A 19,472-nucleotide genomic window follows, 5' to 3' on the forward strand; every position below is an offset into this window, starting at 1 on the left:
GTAGGAAGAAAAGCTGCTCACATGATACAGACCAAAATTCTATTGGAATTTAGAGTTCGAGGTGAAATAACTTCGGGCCAGAGACACCGAGCGAGAGAAAGAGAGAGCGTTATAGAGAGAGAGAGGGGGACGGCAAAGGGGCGTGGCGACCCCGGTGGCAGAAAGCAGTGCTGCAGCCTTAAGAACACACCCCGCGCCCGACGACACCCAGCACAGCGAGCAGCTCCCACAGACACACACCGACACCGACACACACACACACACACACACACAGCGGCAGCCAAGAAGCGCCGTCAGCCACAATGGCGCAGCGAAGCTTCCGAAACTAAACGGACGCTCGATTCGCCAGTGGAACGGACACAGACGTTTAGTTTTACACTAGGAAAAGAGCCGAAGCCGATACAGGAACACGGAGGCTTTCAGCTCTGCAGGAACGTCTCAGCACAGCAACAAGGAGGCGGCCGTGCTGTTCATCTTCATCTACACTTCTATTGCTATTGCTATTGCTATTTTGGCAGTGTTGTGTAATACAGGGGTGTCCAATCTCATCCGCAAACCGTACCACACAAGTTACCCTTCAGTTAGTCCTCAGATAAGATTTATTTATTTATTATTTATTTATTATTGTTTACATTCAGGACAGGTAGTTACTGCTTACACAAGATTCATCAGTTCAAGTTAAGTTAAGGTACTGGACTAGTAAGCAGAAGGTCGCTGGTTCAAACCCTACCCCTGCAAGGTGGCCACTGTTGGGCCCTTGAGCAAGGCCCTTAACCCTCAATTGCTTAGACTGTAAGTCGCTTTGGATAAGAGCGTCTGCTAAATGCCGAAAACGTAAACGTAAATATCAAACACAGTCATGAATTATTCTGTATCTCCAATTCACCTCGACTGTAAAAGGAAACCGGAGCTCCCGGAGGAAACCCACACGGACACGGGGAGAACATGCAAACTCCACACAGAAAGGACCCGGACCTCTCCATCTGGGGATCGAACCCAGGACCTTCTTGCCGTGAGGCGACAGTGCTACCCATCGACATCGGACACCCCAGGTCTGATCTTAGAACAGTCACGCAGTTCAAAAACGTGCATTTAAAAGTGGATTTATGTATTTATTTCAAGTTTAAAGGAATAAAAATAGAGTAATTTAGAGCTGAAATGTAAAACTAAATCTGCAGGACACTAGGGGCTCGATTCTAGTGCTGACCAGGATAAAGTGGCTGCTGATAATTAAATGAGATCCGACCCTCAGCCAGAAGAACAGTGTATAATTATATTAGTCTCTGCATAACTGTGTAGAATTCGATTTATTTCGTAATAAGTTTGTGACCCTAATGAACGAGCAAACATGCAGGAAGAAACTCAAGAGTTAAAGCAAACACACACACACACACACGGAGGAGCAAAAGAGAGCGAGTGCTAGAGAACGTGCAGGCGTACCTCTGTACCGCTTCTGGATCCGGTTCTCCATCTGAACCCTCCTCATCCACGGGGGCGACGGCCGGAATTGGGTGCTGGAGAGAATCATCACACAGAATTTCTCAAGACAGGATTCCAATCAGATCAAATCAAAGTTTGTCATGTACATTGTACCGAGGGGGGGGGGGGGGTTCCAGGGGGTGCAAAAATATACGCAAAAGTGCTAAACATGCACATATGATCGACAGTACAATGACGAATGTAAATAAACATGTAAATATATCATGTAAAACCTGTAAATAAATATGCATACTCTTTATTTTATTTTTATAAGACCCGCGTGTGTCACTCACTGTCCGTTTCCTTACACCATAATCCTCACACACGCCCCATAGAGCCACCAAAAACACCGCTTCTCACTTTCTTAATGGCACCCAGGTGGCGCTAGCCATCTAGCGGGCATAATCGGCAGTGCCTGCGGCAGACACGTCTCTGCTAGGGAGGGAGGGATGACCGGACTATGTGGGCGGGGTCTTCAAACGCCGTGTAAGGACCCCGATTGGCGGATAGAGGCGCCTGTGCAGAGTGCAGGCGTGAGCAGGAACATACCCACCTCGACCGCAGTCGGGGATCCACCAGAAAACGCATCAATAAAATAGAAATAAAAATAAAATAAATAAGTTCTAACTCGGTTCTGAGCGATACGTCTCTCACTCGCCACTTCTCTCATCTTTCAAAGCCACGACTGAGCTCTGGAACGGAATAAACGAAGCAGAAAAAGGCGAGAACGACGCGAGCCTCCCGGCAACACGAAGCCTCTCGCTCATGTAAACAGACAAGGGCGCCGACTAGTGGACAGTTACTGAACTGCTGGGTCTTGTTGTGCTTCTTGCGGGAATTGTAAACGATCGGACCGGACGTTCAGCTTTACAGATTTGATCCGTTTAATCTGTTAAACCGAGGCTGCACATATTGATATATAATTCCCTCATCACTCATCAATGATGTGATAAATCGGTGTGTTCGCATCGATTAGCAGGAGCCCCCAACACACACACACACACACTCTTACGGGGCTGGTGACGAGTGGCGACTGGCCGCGCGGCCTCTTCAGCATCTGCTGCGCGTGGAGCTGGATGTTGGCCCCGCCGTCTGAGGCCCTGCGACCCAGAGGGCCCATCCCGTTCAACAACTGCAGGGTGGGAGGCTGCAGCAGGGACTGCTCCTATACACACACGTACAGAAAATGTATATCGTGAGTGTCTTACACTCCAACACACACACACACACACACACACACACACACACACACACACACACACACACACACACACACACACACACACACACACACACACACACACTCGTAGGTACCTTGTATTCGAGCTGCTGGGTGGGCTGTAGGCTTTGGGTGGGCATAAAGGTGGGCGTGTGCGTGATGGTGGGGGGCAGCGTGGGGAACGGGGCCTGAGGAGGGGCGCGCACGAAACCCGGTGGCAACTTCAGCTCCTCCTGCATCATCTCCGTCCTAACACACACACACACACACACACACACACACACACACACACGTTACATAACTTAAGCATCACTATTGTGATAGCACCATGAACAGCTACACAGCCTCTTTGCCCGTCGTTACCTGGGGTCGGGCACTCCCACAGTGTGGCGCCTCATGCTCAGGTAGCGCGCCATGGCCTCCGGACTCGGCTCCTCGCCCTCGTCGCTGTCCAGCGCCATCGTCCCGTCGGTCTGAACCACACAAACACGCACAGGACGAGCCGATTGGGACACAGGAAAGGGCGTGAACAAAACACCGGGGAGGATTCTGGGATGCGGCGCTACTCACCTCGACGATCTGGTTCTCTGGATTGATGAGCTGGACGTGAGGGACGGTCATGCTAACAGCAGACTGATCCTGCAGACCGACAGAAAACCAGAGCTGGGGTGAGGAACCCTGACCAGGCTAGGGTGCAGTTTGTTTGTTTATTAGGATTATAACGTCATGTTTTACACTGTGGTTACATCATGACAGGAACGATCGTTACTCATCACACAAGATTCATCAGCTCACAAGGTTACATCCAACACAGTCATGGATAATTTAGTGTCTCCAATTCACCTCACTTGCACGTCTTTGGACTGTGGGAGGAAGCCGGAGCACCCGGAGGAAACCCACGCGGACACGGCCAGAACATGCAAACTCCACACAGAAAGGACCCGGACCGCTCCACCTGGGGATCGAACCCAGGACCTTCTTGCTGTGAGGCGACAGTGCTACCCACAGGGTTACCTCCTGACATCAAAAATAAGAGATTAGGGGTCTGTCCGAAATCTCTCTCTCTCTCTCTCTCTCTCTCTCTCTCTCTCAATCTCTCTCTCTCTCTCTCTCTCTCTCTCTCAATCTCTCTCAATCTCTCTCTCTCTCTCTCTCTCTCTCTCTCAATCTCTCTCTCTCTCTCTCAATCTCTCTCTCTCTCTCTCTCTCTCAATCTCTCTCTCTCTCTCTCTCTCTCTCTCTCTCTCTCTCTCAATCTCTCTCTCTCTCAATCTCTCAATCTCTCAATCTCTCTCAATCTCTCTCAATCTCTCAATCTCTCTCAATCTCTCAATCTCTCTCTCAATCTCTCTCTCTCTCTCTCAATCTCTCAATCTCTCAATCTCTCTCTCAATCTCTCTCTCAATCTCTCAATCTCTCTCTCTCTCTCTCTCTCTCTCTCAATCTCTCTCTCTCTCTCTCTCTCTCTCTCTCTCTCTCTCTCTCTCTCTCTTGCGTGTCTAAATCCTCAGCTCCCTTAAAATGCTCCTAGTGAGGCGCCTTAATTCCGAGCGATGATCCGACCGAATGACGAGGGAGCGTCCGACGCCTCCTCAGCGCCGAAGATCGATCCCAGCATTCAGTGCGGCACGACGAATATAATCCGGAGCAACCAACGGAGTTCTTTAGTACCGGACTAGTAAGCAGATGGTCACTGATTCAAACCCTACCACTGCAAGGTGGTCACTGTTGGGCCCTTGAGCAAGGCCCTTAACCCTCAATTGTCTAGACTGTAAGTCGCTTTGGATAAAAGCGTCTGCTAAATGCCAAAAACGTAAATGTAAATATCTGGGATCCACCAGAAAATGCATCAATAAAATAGAAATAGAAATAAATAAGTTCTAACTCAGTTCTAAGCGATACGTCTCTCACTCGCCACTTCTCTCATCTTTCAAAGCCACGACTGAGCTCTAGAACTGAATAAATGAAGCAGATGTAATAATACAAGCGGCGTTTATTTGTACATCGGGGCGTCAGGGAGAGTTTAACTGTTTTCGGTACACGGAGGGAGACGTTAGCTGGCGTGCTAGCGGGTTGTAACGTAATCTGTGTATCTCTGTCTACGTAGTGCGCCTGAATAATCTTCTTATGAGCTCCGTGTCTTATTAGAATCCTCTCTGCTGAGGAGCTGATCATGTGGATGATTTATAAACAGCCACGGTGAGATTCATTCCTCCCTCTTTTACATTCATTCGTTTTAAGCGACCGCGTTAGCGCGGAGATCAAAAGCCGCGGCGTTTGGGTTCGTTTTCCCCGAGCTCCTCGGAGTGGACGCGCCGCATGAAAGCTTTGACCTCGTGCATATTCATCCCGGGTGGACGAGGACGAGTATCGATCGGGCCGGCTCTTTAAAGGGACGGGCGCCGGGGCGCACCTGCACGGCGTTGAGCGGGTAGCCGATGGGCCGGGGAGGCGGCGCCACGCGTAGGGTCTTGTGCCTCTTGAGTCTGTCCAGGAGGAGACTGTAGATGGCGCTGTAGTGATCGTACGCGTCCGTGTGCAGCGACTAAAAGACACAGGGAGAGAAAGACGGCGTTAAATAAAATAAGTATTACATGTTTGAGTACCTGTGTGTGTGTGTGTGTGTGTGTGTGTGTGTGTGTGTGTGTGTGTGTGTGTGTGCGCTCACCTGTAAGGTGCGATCTCGGTCCAGTCCCATGTCAGACATGGCCATCAGAACCTGCTCGTTAATCAGCTCGGCCTCCCTCTCAGTCTTCACCTGCTCACACTCCGCTATCAACTAACACACACAAACACAACGCTCTCCTTACAAACACTGTCATTCAATCCATTACCCTGGTCAGTGTCAATGTGGGTCCGGTTCCATCCGGATTCACTGGCTGCAAGGCAAAACACACCAATCCGGCGCAGGGATTCGACCTTTATCGCCTCATACCTGCTCGATATGAGACTTCAGATACTCAACCGCACTTCGTGATGCACAGGACTGCAGGCAGGCCAGTCAAGCACGCATGCTCCGCGTCTACAAAGTCAAGCTTGATGTCATGCATCACGTGTCTCTCTAAAACCTTATATACGCCTCTGCACATATGCACTGACGCCTATGTTGAGGGCACTAGAGCTGCATGAGTACCGATACTGGTGTCGGGTATCCGCCCGATACCGCGCTCACTAACTCGTACTCGTACTCGCAGACGAGGCTCCGATACTAAACATCCGATACCGTGTACCTAGTGCACGTCGCTGCGTTATACCCGGTTCACACTACACGATCTTTGCCCTGATTTTCGCTCGGCGGCCGGTCGGCGCTAGATTCGCCGGCTTGGGAGCGACTCGACGTTCGCTAGCACGTCAGATATCTGATATGAGATGCCCGACTGGGAACGAGTGACATGTCGAACAGCCAATGAGAACGCAGGATACGGTGCGAGGGGAAACGCAGGAGAGGAGTGTAAACAGGTGGGACGGGGGGATAATATAGTTTATATCAGAATACATCAGCACACACACACACATGTTTTACAGTATTTCTGACCTGATCGTTCTCTACAAAACACCAACATTGCAAAAATATTTATTAACCTCCAACTCACTACAGAACGATCCGTGCTGCTCGCGTTGCCAGATCCACTCAGATTCATTTATTTTTCCTCCTTGATTTCATCACGTCAGCGCACGAACACTTTGATCGCTCGCTGCTTGTTGACGTGCATTTTTGGACGCGGTATCATTAAACCCCTCGTCACTTCTCACGTGTGTTTTTGTTTAAAAAAAAAAACGGTATTCTAAATAGGTATCGGTATCGACAAGTACAAAAATACACGTACTCGTACTCGGTTGGGAAAAAATGGTATCGATGCATCTCTAGATGCCCTGATGCCCACATGACATGACAGGTCTTGGATGGTATAAATTGATGCCTGTTTTTCCCAAATCATGATCCCCTTTTCTGTTAATTCACCCACTTATTATGGAACGTAAACTCTTAACTCTACCTCCGTCCCACCGTATCAAATGATCTAAAACACTACAAATATTTTCTTTGTACTTTTATCAGCTGAGAAAGTAAACGTCACAAATCACAGATTCTTCTTTTTGCATTTGATAAAATGTCCCAACTCTTTTTGGGGAATGGGGTGGGAAGGGTATGGGGGTATAGGGGTATATATGTGTGTGTATGTATGTATTCCCCACCCTGTCGAACTCGGGGTCGGGGTCTCCTTGTCTCATCCACTTGTTCTTGCAGATCTGCTCCATGGTCAGCCGTCGACTCGGCTCCAGTACCAGCATGTGCCTGATCAGATACTCGCAGTCTGGAGCGTCGGGACAGAGAGAAACGGAGCGGATCAGGATTAAAGCCGCATCGACGTGGTGAAAAGCACTATCTTCTGGGTTTTAAGTGCAAGTGCTATGAATTATTATAATGGTTTTAGGCAATGTATGCAGGACTGAGTCTGTACAGTAGTGGGGGGGGGGGGGGGGGGGGGGGATTACGTGTGTGTTACGTGTACCTGTGGACATGAAGAAGGGGATACGGAACTTCCCACTGAGGACACGAGCGCGCAGGTTCTGCAGGGTGCTGCCGTCGAACGGGAGAGCGCCGCACACCAACACGTACAGCACCACACCTAAACTCTGCACACACACACACACACACACACACGTACACACACACACGCGTACACAACATCAGGACTGATGTATTTAACATACGAACTACACAGCGTACCGTATGCACCTCTGAAAGGCTACGCTGGTCGGCCACCCTCACCTCAGACCCGGCCAATCACGTCTGTGTGGACGGCCGACAGCACCCTAATGCGCTGGGCCACCCGAGCGCCCACGGTACACTCAGTGTGAGGACCTAAAGTCATTCAATGTGACAAATATGCAAAAACAAAAGAGGAAATACTTTCCACCGTCTTGTATTTATTGTTAAACAACAGTTAGTTCCGACCTTACAATCTGATTGGTTGAGAAGCTGATATTGGTGATAACGGCGCGGCCTTTTCACACCACAACCGTATCACTCCGCTGACGCGTCGCCAGTAACGACGAGCTTCATGCACACAAACGCGCACGCAGCGACACCGACGTTTTTCCCGATCGCGTTTTAAATCTAGTGCACTATGTAGGGAACATAACCAATTGTCTAATTCACTATCTAGTGCACTATGTAGGGAACATAACCAATTGTCTAATTCACTATCTAGTGCACTATGTAGGGAACATAAACCAATTGTCTAATTCACTATCTAGTGCACTATGTAGGGAACATAAACCAATTGTCTAATTCACTATCTAGTGCACTATGTAGGGAACATAACCAATTGTCTAATTCACTATCTAGTGCACTATGTAGGGAACATATATCCGTGATCTGATACACTATCTAGTGCACTATGTAGGGAACATAACCAATTGTCTAATTCACTATCTAGTGCACTATGTAGGGAACATAACCAATTGTCTAATTCACTATCTAGTGCACTATGTAGGGAACATAAACCAATTGTCTAATTCACTATCTAGTGCACTATGTAGGGAACATAAACCAATTGTCTAATTCACTATCTAGTGCACTATGTAGGGAACATAACCAATTGTGTAATTCACTATCTAGTGCACTATATGTAGGGAACATAACCAATTGTCTAATTCACTATCTAGTGCACTATGTAGGGAACATAATCAATTGTCTAATTCACTATCTAGTGCACTATGTAGGGAACATAACCAATTGTCTAATTCACTATCTAGTGCACTATGTAGGGAACATATATCCGTGATCTGATACACTATCTAGTGCACTATGTAGGGAACATAACCACTTGTCTAATTCACTATCTAGTGCACTATGTAGGGAACATAAACCAATTGTCTAATTCACTATCTAGTGCACTATGTAGGGAACATAACCAATTGTGTAATTCACTATCTAGTGCACTATGTAGGGAACATAACCAATTGTGTAATTCACTATCTAGTGCACTATGTAGGGAACATAACCAATTGTCTAATTCACTATCTAGTGCACTATGTAGGGAACATAATCAATTGTCTAATTCACTATCTAGTGCACTATGTAGGGAACATAACCAATTGTCTAATTCACTATCTAGTGCACTATGTAGGGAACATATATCCGTGATCTGATACACTATCTAGTGCACTATGTAGGGAACATAACCACTTGTCTAATTCACTATCTAGTGCACTATGTAGGGAACATAAACCAATTGTCTAATTCACTATCTAGTGCACTATGTAGGGAACATAACCAATTGTCTAATTCACTATCTAGTGCACTATGTAGGGAACATATATCCGTGATCTGATACACTATCTAGTGCACTATGTAGGGAACATAACCAATTGTCTAATTCACTATCTAGTGCACTATGTAGGGAACATAAACCAATTGTGTAATTCACTATCTAGTGCACTATGTAGGGAACATAAACCAATTGTGTAATTCACTATCTAGTGCACTATGTAGGGAACATAACCAATTGTCTAATTCACTATCTAGTGCACTATGTAGGGAACATAAACCAATTGTCTAATTCACTATCTAGTGCACTATGTAGGGAACATAACCAATTGTCTAATTCACTATCTAGTGCACTATGTAGGGAACATATATCCGTGATCTGATACACTATCTAGTGCACTATGTAGGGAACATAACCAATTGTCTAATTCACTATCTAGTGCACTATGTAGGGAACATAACCAATTGTCTAATTCACTATCTAGTGCACTATGTAGGGAACATATATCCGTGATCTGATACACTATCTAGTGCACTATGTAGGGAACATAACCAATTGTCTAATTCACTATCTAGTGCACTATGTAGGGAACATAAACCAATTGTGTAATTCACTATCTAGTGCACTATGTAGGGAACATAAACCAATTGTGTAATTCACTATCTAGTGCACTATGTAGGGAACATAACCAATTGTCTAATTCACTATCTAGTGCACTATGTAGGGAACATAAACCAATTGTCTAATTCACTATCTAGTGCACTATGTAGGGAACATAACCAATTGTCTAATTCACTATCTAGTGCACTATGTAGGGAACATATATCCGTGATCTGATACACTATCTAGTGCACTATGTAGGGAACATAACCAATTGTCTAATTCACTATCTAGTGCACTATGTAGGGAACATAAACCAATTGTCTAATTCACTATCTAGTGCACTATGTAGGGAAAATAACCAATTGTCTAATTCACTATCTAGTGCACTATGTAGGGAACATAACCAATTGTGTAATTCACTATCTAGTGCACTATGTAGGGAACATAACCAATTGTCTAATTCACTATCTAGTGCACTATGTAGGGAACATAATCAATTGTCTAATTCACTATCTAGTGCACTATGTAGGGAACATAACCAATTGTCTAATTCACTATCTAGTGCACTATGTAGGGAACATAACCACTTGTCTAATTCACTATCTAGTGCACTATGTAGGGAACATATATCCGTGATCTGATACACTATCTAGTGCACTATGTAGGGAACATAACCACTTGTCTAATTCACTATCTAGTGCACTATGTAGGGAACATAAACCAATTGTCTAATTCACTATCTAGTGCACTATGTAGGGAACATAACCAATTGTCTAATTCACTATCTAGTGCACTATGTAGGGAACATAACCAATTGTCTAATTCACTATCTAGTGCACTATGTAGGGAACATAAACCAATTGTCTAATTCACTATCTAGTGCACTATGTAGGGAAAATAACCAATTGTCTAATTCACTATCTAGTGCACTATGTAGGGAACATAACCAATTGTGTAATTCACTATCTAGTGCACTATGTAGGGAACATAACCAATTGTCTAATTCACTATCTAGTGCACTATGTAGGGAACATAATCAATTGTCTAATTCACTATCTAGTGCACTATGTAGGGAACATAACCAATTGTCTAATTCACTATCTAGTGCACTATGTAGGGAACATAACCACTTGTCTAATTCACTATCTAGTGCACTATGTAGGGAACATATATCCGTGATCTGATACACTATCTAGTGCACTATGTAGGGAACATAACCACTTGTCTAATTCACTATCTAGTGCACTATGTAGGGAACATAAACCAATTGTCTAATTCACTATCTAGTGCACTATGTAGGGAACATAACCAATTGTCTAATTCACTATCTAGTGCACTATGTAGGGAACATATATCCGTGATCTGATACACTATCTAGTGCACTATGTAGGGAACATAACCAATTGTCTAATTCACTATCTAGTGCACTATGTAGGGAACATAACCAATTGTCTAATTCACTATCTAGTGCACTATGTAGGGAACATAAACCAATTGTCTAATTCACTATCTAGTGCACTATGTAGGGAAAATAACCAATTGTCTAATTCACTATCTAGTGCACTATGTAGGGAACATAACCAATTGTGTAATTCACTATCTAGTGCACTATGTAGGGAACATAACCAATTGTCTAATTCACTATCTAGTGCACTATGTAGGGAACATAATCAATTGTCTAATTCACTATCTAGTGCACTATGTAGGGAACATAACCAATTGTCTAATTCACTATCTAGTGCACTATGTAGGGAACATAACCACTTGTCTAATTCACTATCTAGTGCACTATGTAGGGAACATATATCCGTGATCTGATACACTATCTAGTGCACTATGTAGGGAACATAACCACTTGTCTAATTCACTATCTAGTGCACTATGTAGGGAACATAAACCAATTGTCTAATTCACTATCTAGTGCACTATGTAGGGAACATAACCAATTGTCTAATTCACTATCTAGTGCACTATGTAGGGAACATATATCCGTGATCTGATACACTATCTAGTGCACTATGTAGGGAACATAACCAATTGTCTAATTCACTATCTAGTGCACTATGTAGGGAACATAAACCAATTGTGTAATTCACTATCTAGTGCACTATGTAGGGAACATAAACCAATTGTGTAATTCACTATCTACTATGTAGGGAACATAACCAATTGTCTAATTCACTATCTAGTGCACTATGTAGGGAACATAAACCAATTGTCTAATTCACTATCTAGTGCACTATGTAGGGAACATAAACCAATTGTCTAATTCACTATCTAGTGCACTATGTAGGGAACATAACCAATTGTCTAATTCACTATCTAGTGCACTATGTAGGGAACATATATCCGTGATCTGATACACTATCTAGTGCACTATGTAGGGAACATAACCAATTGTCTAATTCACTATCTAGTGCACTATGTAGGGAACATAACCAATTGTCTAATTCACTATCTAGTGCACTATGTAGGGAACATAACCAATTGTCTAATTCACTATCTAGTGCACTATGTAGGGAACATAACCAATTGTCTAATTCACTATCTAGTGCACTATGTAGGGAACATAATCAATTGTCTAATTCACTATCTAGTGCACTATGTAGGGAACATAACCAATTGTCTAATTCACTATCTAGTGCACTATGTAGGGAACATAACCACTTGTCTAATTCACTATCTAGTGCACTATGTAGGGAACATATATCCGTGATCTGATACACTATCTAGTGCACTATGTAGGGAACATAACCACTTGTCTAATTCACTATCTAGTGCACTATGTAGGGAACATAAACCAATTGTCTAATTCACTATCTAGTGCACTATGTAGGGAACATAACCAATTGTCTAATTCACTATCTAGTGCACTATGTAGGGAACATAAACCAATTGTGTAATTCACTATCTAGTGCACTATGTAGGGAACATAAACCAATTGTGTAATTCACTATCTAGTGCACTACGTAGGGAACATAAACCAATTGTCTAATTCACTATCTAGTGCACTATGTAGGGAACATAACCAATTGTCTAATTCACTATCTAGTGCACTATGTAGGGAACATAAACCAATTGTCTAATTCACTATCTAGTGCACTATGTAGGGAACATAACCAATTGTCTAATTCACTATCTAGTGCACTATGTAGGGAACATAAATCCGTGATCTGATATACAATCTAGTGCACTATGTAGGGAACATAAATCAATTGTCTAATTCACTATCTAGTGCACTGTGTAGGGAACATAACCAATTGTCTAATTCACTATCTAGTGCACTGTGTAGGGAACATAACCAATTGTCTAATTCACTATCTAGTGCACTATGTAGGGAACATAACCAATTGTCTAATTCACTATCTAGTGCACTATGTAGGCAACATAACCAATTGTCTAATTCACTATCTAGTGCACTATGTAGGGAACATAAATCCGTGATCTGATATACAATCTAGTGCACTATGTAGGGAACATAAATCAATTGTCTAATTCACTATCTAGTGCACTATGTAGGGAACATAAATCCGTGATCTGATACACTATCTAGTGCACTATGTAGGGAACATAAATCAATTGTCTAATTCACTATCTAGTGCACTATGTAGGGAACATAAATCCGTGATCTGATATACAATCTAGTGCACTATGTAGGGAACATAAATCAATTGTCTAATTCACTATCTAGTGCACTATGTAGGGAACATAAATCCGTGATCTGATATACAATCTAGTGCACTATGTAGGGAACATAAATCAATTGTCTAATTCACTATCTAGTGCACTATGTAGGGAACATAAATCCGTGATCTGATATACAATCTAGTGCACTATGTAGGGAACATAAATCAATTGTCTAATTCACTATCTAGTGCACTATGTAGGGAACATAACCAATTGTCTAATTCACTATCTAGTGCACTACGTAGGGAACATTAATGTGTTTGTAACTCGAACAGTTAGCTTAATAGCCCAGTTAGCAGCTGCTGAGAGTTCTGTTATCACCCATAATCCTCTGGTGTGTGCGAGAGGTTTTTTATTTCTTTTCTTTTTTCTCTTCGGAGGTTCTCGCCCTCTTCTTCTTCTTCTTCTTCTTCTTCTTCTTCTTCTTACCTCCCTGAAATGAGTTTTTGCAGCTTGGGATGTCTGCTCTGTAGTGTTAAACTTTATATTCGGTGTGGAACTACTTTTTGGCGGAAGGTATCGTCAATATTAAAGCGTATTTATTATGAAATTCAGGGCTTGGGCTCGTGCCTGCGACCGGATCACAGCCGTGATGTTATTGGTGATAACACGCTCCCTCTCCTGTTCTATTGCTTAATTATAAACAGAGACATCATAACAGGAAATCAAAATGAGTCGCAGGACGACCTAACATCTGCAGGAACAGCAGTCGGTGTGAACAATGAGCGATAAACTGCACCCCAGTTTGGGTTGCCTGGTCCAGACCAAACACACAGTGAAGTACGGTGGTGGAAGCATCATGACACGGGGCGGCTTTTCGCAAACAGTACTGGGGTGTTACGCCTCAAGGGTACCATAAATGGAGAGATTTGGATTTGTGTGTGTGTGTGTGTGTGTGAGAGTGTGTGTGTGTGTGTGTGTTGGTACAACAGTGTGATCACTGTGCACGTTACCCAGATGTCGACTTTTGGTCCGTCGTATTCTTTCCCCTCGAACAGTTCTGGAGCAGCGTACGGAGGACTGCCGCACCACGTCTTCAACAGCTGCCCCCGAGAGAACAGGTTACTGAACCCAAAATCTACTCACACACACACACACACACACACACACACACACACACACACACACACACGTACAGAAGGAATTAAAATCATAACAAACACTGGTGTGATTTTCAGCTTCTCGTCCCCGGCGTCCGTCCCAGCGCTGCTAACACTGCTTTCGGATCCTCTCACCGGCGATCTTGATGTTGAGGTTGTGGTCGAGCAGCAGGTTCTCCGCCTTCAGGTCTCGGTGGACGATGTTCCTGCAGTGACAGAAGTGGACGGCCGCCACGATCTGTTTGAACTTCCGCCTCGCGTCCTTCTCCGCCATGCGCCCGTGAGCCACCAGGTGATCTACACACACACACACACACACACACACACACACACACACACACACACACACACACAGAAATCTCATTATAACAGGACGCAGGTTTGACACCACTGATTTAATTCATAAACAAGGGGTCTGTCCTAAACCCTAGCTCCCTCTCTACACTCTACTCTTCATGTCGTCCTACACTCCCGAGAAGAGGGCGTGTCTAAATCCTCAGCTCCCTTAAAATGCTCCTACTGAGGCGGCTTAATTCCGAGCGATGATCCGACCGAATGACGAGGGAGCGTCCGACGCCTCCTCAGCGCCGAAGATCGATCCCAGCATTCAGTGCGGCACAAAGAACTACAAACGCGGCAAACGGACAAATGCGGAGCAACCAACAGAGTTCTGATCTAATGTAAATAAACTCTCGCTGATGTGTCATCTGTATAAAGGTGTGATTATACGAGTGCGGGTTTATTTGTAAATTCGGGCTCATCAGGGACGGTTTAAGCGCTCTCGGTACACGGAGGGAGACGTTAGCCAACGTGCTAGCGGGTCGTGCCGTCTGAGGCTAACTGTGTTAGCCTAGTAAGCTAAAGCAGATTTGGGACGGAACCGTTGGGAAGGTGTGAACACTTACCGAAGATCTCGCCTCCGCTGGCGTATTCCGTCACTAAATAGATCATCCGCTCGGTCTCCATGACCTGCAGGGGGCGAACACATATAAAAACAAATACAAAAATAATAAGAACATTAAAATAGCAATGTTTAATTAGCATAACGTTGGATAGCAGAGCAGCGGCCGCTCAGGTAGCGACATACAAAGCGCCAGCCCGGATCTCAGCTGTGATATGGGCCGGTAGGGCAGTCACACAGACACGACTGGATATGTCTTAATGGGGCCGTCCGAGGTATCGGACCTGACCCACCGCAATCCTGACCCGAACTAGACGTGTCCGATCCCCCAGTACCTCCCCAGCGGCAAACCCCCCACCCCCCAGGAGAGCCGCGGACTGTCCACAAGCATGCAGCCAGCGACGGAGTCACACTGCTTCGCATGGCGCACTACAATCCAGACGCCCCGACCGGCCAGCAGAGGTCGCAGTCACTATGAGAAAATGACCTTCAGAAGAGTCTGATCCTGCTCTTTATAAACGACTGACCGATGGTCAATTTGGACCCGGAAACACCTGGGTGGGAAAGGGGCGGGGTTATCAACGCTGTGTAAGGACCCGGGTTACCCAGGGTGTCTGTACAGCAGCGCTGCAACGATTAGTCGACGTAATCCATAACGTCGACTATAAAAATTTGTCGATGTGGAATCTCATCGTCGACGCGTCGTTAGTATTGCGACGCACTAGAGGGACCGCAGGGGGCGCAGCATCGTTTCCATGGCGCGGCGGGGAGTTGATGAAGACAGAGAGGCGAAGATAAAGAGACCCAAACTTTCTAAAGTATTTCAGCCAAAATAACCCAAAGAAACGAGCTGGACGCTACAGAGCAGAGTCGTGGTTCCACACCAGCAACACGGTGAAACGTGTTGTGCTTTAACCAGCGTAGTTAATGTTTGTTAATGCTAGAGTACTTGTCGGAAAACTATCTAAGAGTTCGCTATTTTTCAGGTTTGATAGCTAAGCTAACGCATTAAGTGCAAGAGTTAATCAGTCATTTATATGAGTAACGTTATATAACTTAACATTATAGCCTAACGTTACCCCGTCTCGTCTTCCATATTCTTTGCTCTCGTCGATGAGAGCATTCATTCTAAATAATAATAATCCTCATCCACTTAATGATAGCTAGTTAGCTCAGCAGATAATTCAGTTCAGATATTTAACCTGTTATGGTTTAGTTAGCATAGCCAGAACACTATTTATAATAAACTACGATACACAGCCTTCAGTTTGTGATCATTAATACAGCTTTCTCTTTTACTCTCTCTATTAATAGCACTAAGCGATGGAGTGTGGATGAGAAGAGAAGATGTTCATGCTCCCCTCAGATGGCTGAGATCTTCACAGACGGCGTTCACATGTTTCTCAACCACATGTTATAAATGTTTCTGACTTCCAGAGTGATAACTTCTGAAACATAACAGCTTCTAATGCCGCCCAAAGCTTTCTTATTAATGTTTCAAATATATTTAATATTTTCATATTCATGTTTCATGGGTCATTATTTTAATTAGATATTGGAACTTAAATAACATAACAGGGTTTTATTATGTTAAGGCAGAGATGGAGGGTAGGACATAAATAATCGCTGACTAGTCGACTAATCGGAAAAATAATCGTCAGATTAGTCGACTACTAAAATAATCGTTAGTTGCAGCCCTAACTGTACAGACAGTGAAGAAGTGCAGAGATGGAGGCGTGGCTTTCTTAATTGGGAGAAAAATGGTGTACAGGGGCAGTGGTAGCTCATGGACATCATAAGGTTGCCGGTTCAAACCCCACCGTTGCCAGGTTGGCAGTGTTGGGCTCCTGAGCTTGAACTTTATTCGGTTATAACTGTAAGTCGCTTGGGATTGATAAGGACCTGATAGAGGCGGATGATGTGTGGATGTCGCAGCATCTTCATGATCTGAACCTCCCTGAAGATCTTCTTCAGATTATCATCGTCCAGCTGCGTCTTATCCACGATTTTAATCGCCACCTGAGACACAGAAAGAGAAGCAGATCACACACACACACACACACACACACACACACACACACACACACACACACATCGTTACCGTCAAATCCATCATATAATATACACCGAGTGGCCAGAAGTATGTGGACACCTGACCAGAGCTTGCTGGAAATCCCATTGCTCCCCTTTTGTGGCTGTAAGGACGATCAAGACTGCGGGAGCCTAATGGGTAAAGCTTTGGGCTATCAATCGTAAGGTTGTGAGTTCAAATCCTGGCTCTGCCATGTAGCAAGGCACTTAACCCTCTTGCCTCCAGGGTGCCGTACAGTAACTGACCCAGCGCTATATGTGACAAGTACAGGCGTTCCTCTTCTTTAAGAGCATCCTCTCTACCGGTGTGTAGGCCAAGCTCTCAATCAACATTCCAATTCATGCCAAATCAATAGGCACCAAACCCATCAAACCAGGTCTTTATGGCTTCAAGGCAAAAGAGCCTTCCCCAGACTGTTGCCCCAAAGCATATCACTTATTTCACATCACCGGCGCTATTTTGAGCTACTACGGCGTATTATTAGCACGGGCACCTGTCCAACACAGGTGCAGATGTTAACACCTAGTTATAAGGCCAACATCTGGGCAAGGACACACACACACACACACACACACACACACACACACACACACACACACACACACACCAGACGGACATTAGACGGCCGGATTCTGAATAACAAACAGTAAAGCAGCCGAACAAAGAAGGTCAGAAACACTCGTGACTGGTTATTTTGGTCATGATCATCCGACCGGGCGCTTTCACAGGCAATAGATTCCTTACAAGTGCTGCAGTTACGCCCCCTGCTGACTGATTAATGGTGCTGCACGGAGACGGGGGATAATGGAGATCGCTGTGACCCTCCGCGCGCGCGATACGGATCTCCGTAATGACCCCATCGCTGCGGGTGAAAAGAAGCGGTCGGAGGGGGTGTGTGTTAGTCCGAGCAGTACGGGGGAAGTCGGATATGACTAAATTGGGAGGGAAATGAAAAGAAAGATGGACATGAATAGGAAATGGACCAATGGGAGCCATCGGAACAACTTCGACGCACCTAATACCCATCCTCGTCACTCCCGACAGCTTCAGCTCCGTCTCCTCGTTCACTCTGTAAACCGCTTATCCGATCAGGGTCGCGGGGGGGGTGCTGGAGCCTATCCCAGCTTTTCAATGGGCGCAAGGCACACAGTAACACCCTGGACGGGGGCAGTTCAGTGTCTCCGATTAACCTGACTGCGTGTTTTTTGGACAGTGGGAAGAGACCGGAGCTCCCGGAGGAAACCCACACAGACACGGGGAGAACATGCAAACTCTGCACAGAAAGGACCCGGACCGGGACGTTATAACCGAGCCGGACCGTCGGCTTCCCATCTCCCGTCCACCGTGGCCGAACCACGTCCTAAGGTGCTCACGGGGACGACACACAGCAGACGGTAGCGTGGATCAGACGGTCTGAACGCAGATGTGCAGACGGACCAGAGGAAAAGATGACGACTCCGTCTGCTCACGTGAGGGACCTGACCGAGCAGGTCTGATGGAAACCGCTAGCCGTTGCGTAAGGTGTTATTAAGGTGCTATTAACCAGGACTTTGGAAGTAATGAGCATTTATCAGTCTGGGAGGTACAAAAGCTGCTGGTGACGCGTCTGGATTCGAGATGTTTTTGGGTCGAACGTGACGAGAAGATGCGCCCGGTTCGTTCGCTTCTCAGCCTGGACGTGTCGGAGCGGCGAGGCCGGATGAGTGCGCGTGTGGGATGCGGCGTTACGCAACACAACACAGGGCGCACGGTACAGGTGAGAGTGAACGAACCCGACGCTCCCGTAGCTAATGGCCTCGGGCGCACAAACACTGCTCGCACACGCTGGGGGAGGACGATCCGCGAGCGCCGACGATGCGGATAGACGGAACGAGCGAGGACACGTTCGATCGACCGAACGGTTCACCGCCACCACAATCTATCAGTCCACCATACGGACCGGTGCGTTTTACCATGGTGTACCTGCCATAGGTATCAGAGCTGCATCCAGGACACGTGTGATCCCAAAGAATGGATGGTGAGATGTGCATGCTCACTGTAGGTGCTAAATGACTTTCATACAGTCAGGGAACTGGATATGACCAGATTGGGAGGAAAACTGATGACAAAAAAAGGT

General features: G+C 45.5%; 1 protein-coding gene across 3 annotated transcripts in view; it reads right to left on the reverse strand.

Moving 5' to 3' along the window:
* Nucleotides 1-19,472, reverse strand: part of sik3 (SIK family kinase 3) — a 40,127-nt gene that overhangs the window by 13,092 nt on the left and 7,563 nt on the right. For all 3 annotated transcript variants that reach the window (XM_063017269.1, XM_063017268.1, XM_063017267.1), the window contains exons 2-14: nucleotides 17,167-17,283; nucleotides 15,269-15,332; nucleotides 14,499-14,660; nucleotides 14,217-14,341; nucleotides 7,210-7,333; nucleotides 6,893-7,011; nucleotides 5,367-5,477; nucleotides 5,112-5,243; nucleotides 3,269-3,337; nucleotides 3,062-3,171; nucleotides 2,794-2,947; nucleotides 2,492-2,644; nucleotides 1,441-1,514 (exon numbers count right to left, since the gene is read on the reverse strand). In XM_063017269.1, coding sequence (XP_062873339.1) covers nucleotides 1,441-1,514; nucleotides 2,492-2,644; nucleotides 2,794-2,947; nucleotides 3,062-3,171; nucleotides 3,269-3,337; nucleotides 5,112-5,243; nucleotides 5,367-5,477; nucleotides 6,893-7,011; nucleotides 7,210-7,333; nucleotides 14,217-14,341; nucleotides 14,499-14,660; nucleotides 15,269-15,332; nucleotides 17,167-17,283 — 1,514 coding nt within the window. The remainder of the gene's footprint in view (nucleotides 1-1,440; nucleotides 1,515-2,491; nucleotides 2,645-2,793; nucleotides 2,948-3,061; nucleotides 3,172-3,268; nucleotides 3,338-5,111; nucleotides 5,244-5,366; nucleotides 5,478-6,892; nucleotides 7,012-7,209; nucleotides 7,334-14,216; nucleotides 14,342-14,498; nucleotides 14,661-15,268; nucleotides 15,333-17,166; nucleotides 17,284-19,472) is intronic.

The sequence above is a fragment of the Trichomycterus rosablanca genome, chromosome 20 (assembly GCF_030014385.1).
Source record: "Trichomycterus rosablanca isolate fTriRos1 chromosome 20, fTriRos1.hap1, whole genome shotgun sequence".
Lineage (NCBI taxonomy): Eukaryota > Metazoa > Chordata > Actinopteri > Siluriformes > Trichomycteridae > Trichomycterus > Trichomycterus rosablanca.